At 42.2% G+C, this 6,073-nt stretch overlaps 1 protein-coding gene across 1 annotated transcript in view; it reads right to left on the bottom strand.

Moving 5' to 3' along the window:
* Positions 1–1,570: 1,570 nt before the first annotated feature.
* TMC5 (transmembrane channel like 5) overlaps positions 1,571–6,073 on the bottom strand; it is an 87,214-nt gene continuing 82,711 nt past the window's right edge. Inside the window, exons 19-22 of the mRNA XM_075285541.1 lie at positions 5,450–5,528; positions 5,008–5,106; positions 2,951–2,990; positions 1,571–2,221 (exon numbers count right to left, since the gene is read on the bottom strand). Coding sequence (XP_075141642.1) covers positions 1,797–2,221; positions 2,951–2,990; positions 5,008–5,106; positions 5,450–5,528 — 643 coding nt within the window. The 3' untranslated portion in view covers positions 1,571–1,796. The remainder of the gene's footprint in view (positions 2,222–2,950; positions 2,991–5,007; positions 5,107–5,449; positions 5,529–6,073) is intronic.

Raw genomic sequence — 6,073 nt, 5'->3', positions numbered from 1 at the left:
CAATGTAGGCCCCTATGCCAGCAACACAACCCAGAATATTGTCAAAAGCACATATACCAGGTTTCCAAGTCAGTGAATAGTTACAATATCGAACACAATCTATGGACAGATGTGCCACTGTTTTTGAAAGATAGCTTCTATTTTTTGTCTAACCTTAGACAATCCCTTTAAGTGAAAGCCATGTGTTGAATGCCAGGTAATTTGACTCCTCCCATGTTAACCCCTTGGTGACATCAAACCTAATAGTATGTCACAGTTGCCTATGCCTTATGGCAAACTGATGTACTGAGTTGGCGGCTACCGGAGGAGGTGTTAGCTGTAACTTGCAGTATCTGCTGAGCTCCAGTTGCGGTTTCTGAAAGTATAGTGCCGCAATCTGAGTCCCACATGGCATGTACCAATATCAATTAATGGAAGCCAAGGATCTGATCAGTGTTTCCAGGGACCACATAGCTGGTTGATCCTGCAGATACAAGAGAAAATCAGCCTATGCCACGGTATAGGTCTATTGAAATGTATACCACTGAACCAGCGTTCTTCAAGTCCCCAAGTGGGACAACAATGTAATGTAAAAAAAAATTAGAGACATGCTTCCATAATGTACACTGTATACAGTAAGTAGAGGAGAATCTGCTCCCTAATGTCTTCTCTCTCAGTTAGAAACAGCCCCCAAGACAAAACATACATACAGATGTAATACTTTGTAGTCATGTGAATAAAGAATTTGGGCTAGAATAGATAGAAATTTCCCTGTTAGCTTCAGCATCAGTCTAAGCTTCTGTATCCTTCAGCTCCTTCTCACTCCTCCCCCTTTGCTGTATAATCTGAGGTGAGCTGTGGTCCATCTTGATGAGAGGACTATTGCAGTGACTGAAGGACCTTTTGGTTATCTGATGTGCGCTCTAAGGGTATGTTGCGGAAACCTTTTCCGTCATGTGAACATGCCGCGCTACTCGCCACGAATGCCGATGCAGCATCTTGCTCCTGTGTAGGCTCAAATGAATGGGCCTACACTGGAGCGTGTCTGGAGCCACTGAATCCGCTGCCAAAACACTCCGTGTGAACATACCCTAAAGGTCTACCAAGTACATGAACATAAAGACTCTGCAGATGGAAGGCTCCTGCAAACATTGGTGTACAAGGGTAAGTCAAAAATTCTCTGTACAGAAGTGCTGGCCTTGAGGCTTGACTTCTGCATCCTGCAGTTCTGGCAGACATCTGCCTAAGGACCCCAGGCTCAACCCACCTTATGAGTCATGTGCCCCTGGGGTCTTCACTGCAGATTACACTTTACATTATAAAGAGCAGACTTATCCACAAAATACTTTACAAATTTCCAGATGACCCAGGAAGACATAGGGAAACAACTAACATATGTACAGAGAAGAAGTATGCAATACATGTATGAGAGAAAACAAGAATATACCACGGTCAAAACTGAGATGATTTATGTTTAATAAATAATATAGTAATCTTAAAAATTTTGTCACATTTAATGTATATTATAAACATTTTTTATATCTTGCTATTTTGGAACTGTGCAGCATAAAATCTATATTTTATTCTCAAGTATATACAATATATCAATTAACTTCATTGAACATACAGTACTGTTCTCCATTTTAAGGTTGTAAACTAATCGTACATGTATAACCGTACATGTATGTATATATGTACATGTAAAGTTTAAGGATTTGGTGGTCAGGTTTGTCATCTTGGTGAGTTTTAATATTACATTGGATGACAAGTCTTTTACATAAGTCTTAAGACTGTTGGCGTCTTTGTACAGTAAGGATCTACAGATCCAGTTCTGCCTGTTGTCTTGCTCTCATAGCCAATGCCAAGGCGTCTGTTCTTGACTGACTCCTAGGCTCTTGTTCTTCATAACTAGCCACTTGTCTTACATCTGATTGACTTCTGTAACTTAATGGAAGTTGTCTCTCATAGTCTTGAGATTGTTCTTCATTGTACTGTGGTTGTGGTTGCTCATATTCATCCTGTTGCCTCGGCCTTTCCTCCATCTCCATGGCATCTTTGTTTTCTTCTCTGTGTCTTGCTTGCTGTTCCTCATACTCAGCCTGTTGCCTTGCCATCATAATCATTGCCATTGTATTTGAATGTTCAGAGTTATCATTAAATTCACCTCTTTCCACCATTTCTTGTCTAGCCCTCATAGCAGACTCCAAGGCACTGGAGTGACGAGATCTTTGTGCTCTGGGCTCTGTAAGGACATAAAAAGTCTCCTGAAGAACTGAGTTATGAAAACTGCAGAACAAACAGATAGTTTATTGCCAAGGCTTTCTGAAACTGACATTGCACAGGTCAACTTGCCAGCTTGCATTTCTGAATGTAATATCCCCCTTTTAATGTGATATCGACATAGTCTTAATATGAATGACCATCTGTCTTTTGCCAAAACAGCATATTATGCTATGGCACTACAGGAAATACTCACTACTGCCAACTACTGGCTGAGGCATATCACCTGTGACTGGCTGAGTGGGCATTTCCAGTCTGCTACCATCGGTGAGTAATATTAAAGAAGTTCAATGGAAGCTGCCTATATATGTCTGCAGTATACCCCCTGATTGGTGGCTATACTAAAAAAAGTAGCTTTCAATGTCTAAATATATGAAATTCTGTCATCATGACATTGCGTCAGCAAAACTCAGCATGTCAACCATTTGGGGAAAACACCAATTGATTCAGGAGACCCTAACCTATCTATCTGTGGGGCTAGATTGATACTGTATGCTGGACTCTAGTGATAGATTCACTTTAAAACAGTTTCTGCTCACTAGAAAGGGTGTGCCAATTGTGATGTCATCTCAGTCAAATGTGAATATGCCCCACATTTATTATTGGTGATAACCATGAATTCTGGAGACCCAATGACTACGGTCAAAAAAACCAAAATGTATACATTATTGCAAATAGAATTGTTCCTTACCGTGACCCATTTGCTCATCTACACTTCTATGAGACAGAACCTAAAATATTCAAAGGAGAATGATAGTAAGTAGGAGAATTATAAAGCAGATATGAACGAAAATAGAAGAAAGTTTTAGACCTCATAACCTGCTATAAATGGAAGAATAATTCAGCATTGCCAGGATTTCCAGCATAAGAATTCCTACCTAATATGACCAAATGTTTAAAGGGTTGTCACAAGAGTCTGTTGCAGAATCTCAATGTACTCACCTCTACTTCTCTCGGCACCTGCGCATGTACCCTGAAGCCGAGGTGTACTCTATCAGCTTCAGCGTATGACTGCACAGGTGCTGGCAGAACAAAGGCTGAGTAGGTATAAAAGTGTTTTTAGGGTTAGGAGTAGGCCATATGGGACACTAAACACTGCTCCATAAGGACCTGCGGGTGGTTTAGTCTTTCAAATAGCCCTGACAAGTTCCCTTTAAATTTAGATAATTTATAAAAGTATAGATTTCTCTGCATGGGAGCAGCAGATGACTGTAACAGTGTGGAGTTCCCTACAATGATGGGTGCTTAGTTTACTATGGATTATCCTGGGTACAGACCTCCTTTAATAGGTTGGAAGTAGAGATGAGCAAACAGCATTCAATCGAATTGGTATTCGATTGAATATCAAGCTGCTTGAGATATTCGATTCCATTCGAATGCCACACGGCAAACGCACTAAAAATTTGGATCCCCTCCCACCTTCCCTGGTGCTTTTTTTGCACCAATAACTGTGCAGGGGAGGTGAGACAGGAACTACGATAACGTAGGCATTGAAAAAAAATCGGAAAAAGTAATTGGCTGGCTAAATCAGATGACCTCCACTTTATACGAATGGTGGATTTCAGACTCGGTTCATATGAGACTGTGAACTATGTGACTAAGAGACAGGGATAGATGTAGTGGCTGGTTTAGCTAGGAATTAGCTTTATTAGGGTAGGAATGTTATTCAAACAGCTCTTTGGGGCTCAATCTCATCGGGATCCCTGTCAGCTTGCGTTATGCAGGAGCTGACTTTTTCTCATAGGAATGCATTGACCAGCATTGATTGGCCGAATGCCATACAATGTACAGCATTTGGCCAATCTATACTGGTTCTGCCGGAGTAGGCGGAGTCTAAGATCGGTCTACAACAGTCTCCATTGTTGTCTCAGGTATAGCAGAGTTGACACAGCTCTGCTACACCAGAGATGCAGCAGAGCTGGCCGTGCACTGAGCTCTGCTACACCTGAGATGCAGCAGAGCTGGCCGTGCGCTGGGCTCTGCTGCACCTGAGATGTAGCAGTGCTGTGTGCTCAACGCTGCTACATCTCAGATGTGGCAGCGTTGAGCGCACAACACTGCTACATCTCAGGTGTAGCAGAGCTTAGCGCACGCCAGCTCTGCTGCATCTCAGGTGTAGCAGGGCTGTGTCAACTCTGCTATACCTGAGATCGGACCACAATGGAGACTGCTGTGGACCGATCTTAGACTCCGTCTCCTCACAGACAAGCCTCCAGAAGAACCAGCGTTGATTGGCCGAATGCTGTACTCTGTATGGCATTCGGCCAATCAACGCTGGTCAATGCATTCCTATGGGAAAAAGTCAGCTCCTACATTATTAGGGGTGTAATTCAGGGACTTGGGGATGTTAGATGCCCCCAGACTTGCTTTCCCTGCTGTCCCAGTTGCATTCCAGAGGTGTTGTCCTCATTTGCTGAGGTGTCATAATGGACTTGGTGACTCTCCTGAGTCGAAGTGTGGCTTCCCCTGAAACGAAGCTTTTTTCCCCATAGACTATAATGGGGTTCGATATTCGTTCGAATAGTCGAATATTGAGGGGCTATTCGAAATGAATATCGAATATTTCACTGTTCGCTCATCTCTAGTTAGAAGATACTGTAAGTATCTGATTGATATGGGTTCAACCTCTGATGAAGTTTAAGTTTTTGGTGCCACCGAATATATTTTATTTTTTCTTGTAATGGAGAGGAAAGTTATAGGGATACATATTTGTCAACAATATTTTTGTAAAATAAGTCACATTCTAACCTCTCTTTGTGACATTCCATGCGGTGCACCACGATTTCCTCCAGTTATTTTCTGTGATTTCCGAAGTTCATCAAGCAAAAATGATTTATCTTTGCCTTCCTGAAAAAGTAATAATACTAATATTTATGATGGTTCATAGGTAGTTAGATGTTAGATGGATCAGGAAGCAGACAGCGCTGTTCTCTGTGAAGTGGTAAAACACAGTTACTACAGCTCAGCTCCCATTCACTTGAATAGAAGCTTAGCTAGTGACTCAGTCCAGCCATTACACATAGAACAGAGCTGCCTGATTCCTGCTCCATTTTTATATTACTGCTGTTAAGAACAATCTATTGGTGGAAAATATTGACTTATCTAGTACTGATGATAAAACCCCTTTAATGTTATGATTATGATGGATAGTGAACACAGCTCAGTTTGCTGATATATTGTATACACTTACATTAGCGATTTGTGTGAGCAGCAGCTTCACCATAACCTTCCGTCCTTGGACAATTTGCCAGTAAAGATATGAAATAATTCTAAAGCAAAATGGAAAATGATTAGTGAGATGTCACATAAAATTCATATAGTACAGTATATAAAAACCCTGCTGTGCTTGGTATTGCAGATCAGTCCCATTCTGTTTTAATGGGGCTGAGCTGTACACAGGCCACATGATGAATGAACACGACATCACCAGCCTGTGATGCAGAATAGTCAGTCACCAGAACGCCACTCCAGCTTTAATCAGCTGATCTGTGCGGGTTCCAGGTGTTGGACCCCAGCAATCGGATGTTGAGGACCTACAAAGACTGAGAGGTTTAAACACTGTATCCTCAGTGCTCTGTGAATAAGAGCTTATTATGTTGGCTTACCTCTCCTGGACATCCGATCATTATACTAGGGGGTCTGAAAAGAACCCCGAGTATAATAATAGTGTTTGTGGGGCCCGCAGTGTCACTTACTGATCCTGGCCCCTGCCAGGATCAGTAAGTAAATAGGGCCCGTTACCGTCTGGAGTAACTCCAGCCAGTAGCAATGCAGCGGTAGCGGCTGTTGCCGGGCCCCTAATGTCCCAGGCCCT

The sequence above is a fragment of the Leptodactylus fuscus genome, chromosome 8 (genome assembly GCF_031893055.1).
Source record: "Leptodactylus fuscus isolate aLepFus1 chromosome 8, aLepFus1.hap2, whole genome shotgun sequence".
Taxonomy (NCBI): Eukaryota; Metazoa; Chordata; class Amphibia; order Anura; family Leptodactylidae; genus Leptodactylus; species Leptodactylus fuscus.
This window is presented reverse-complemented; position numbering and strand designations above follow the sequence as displayed.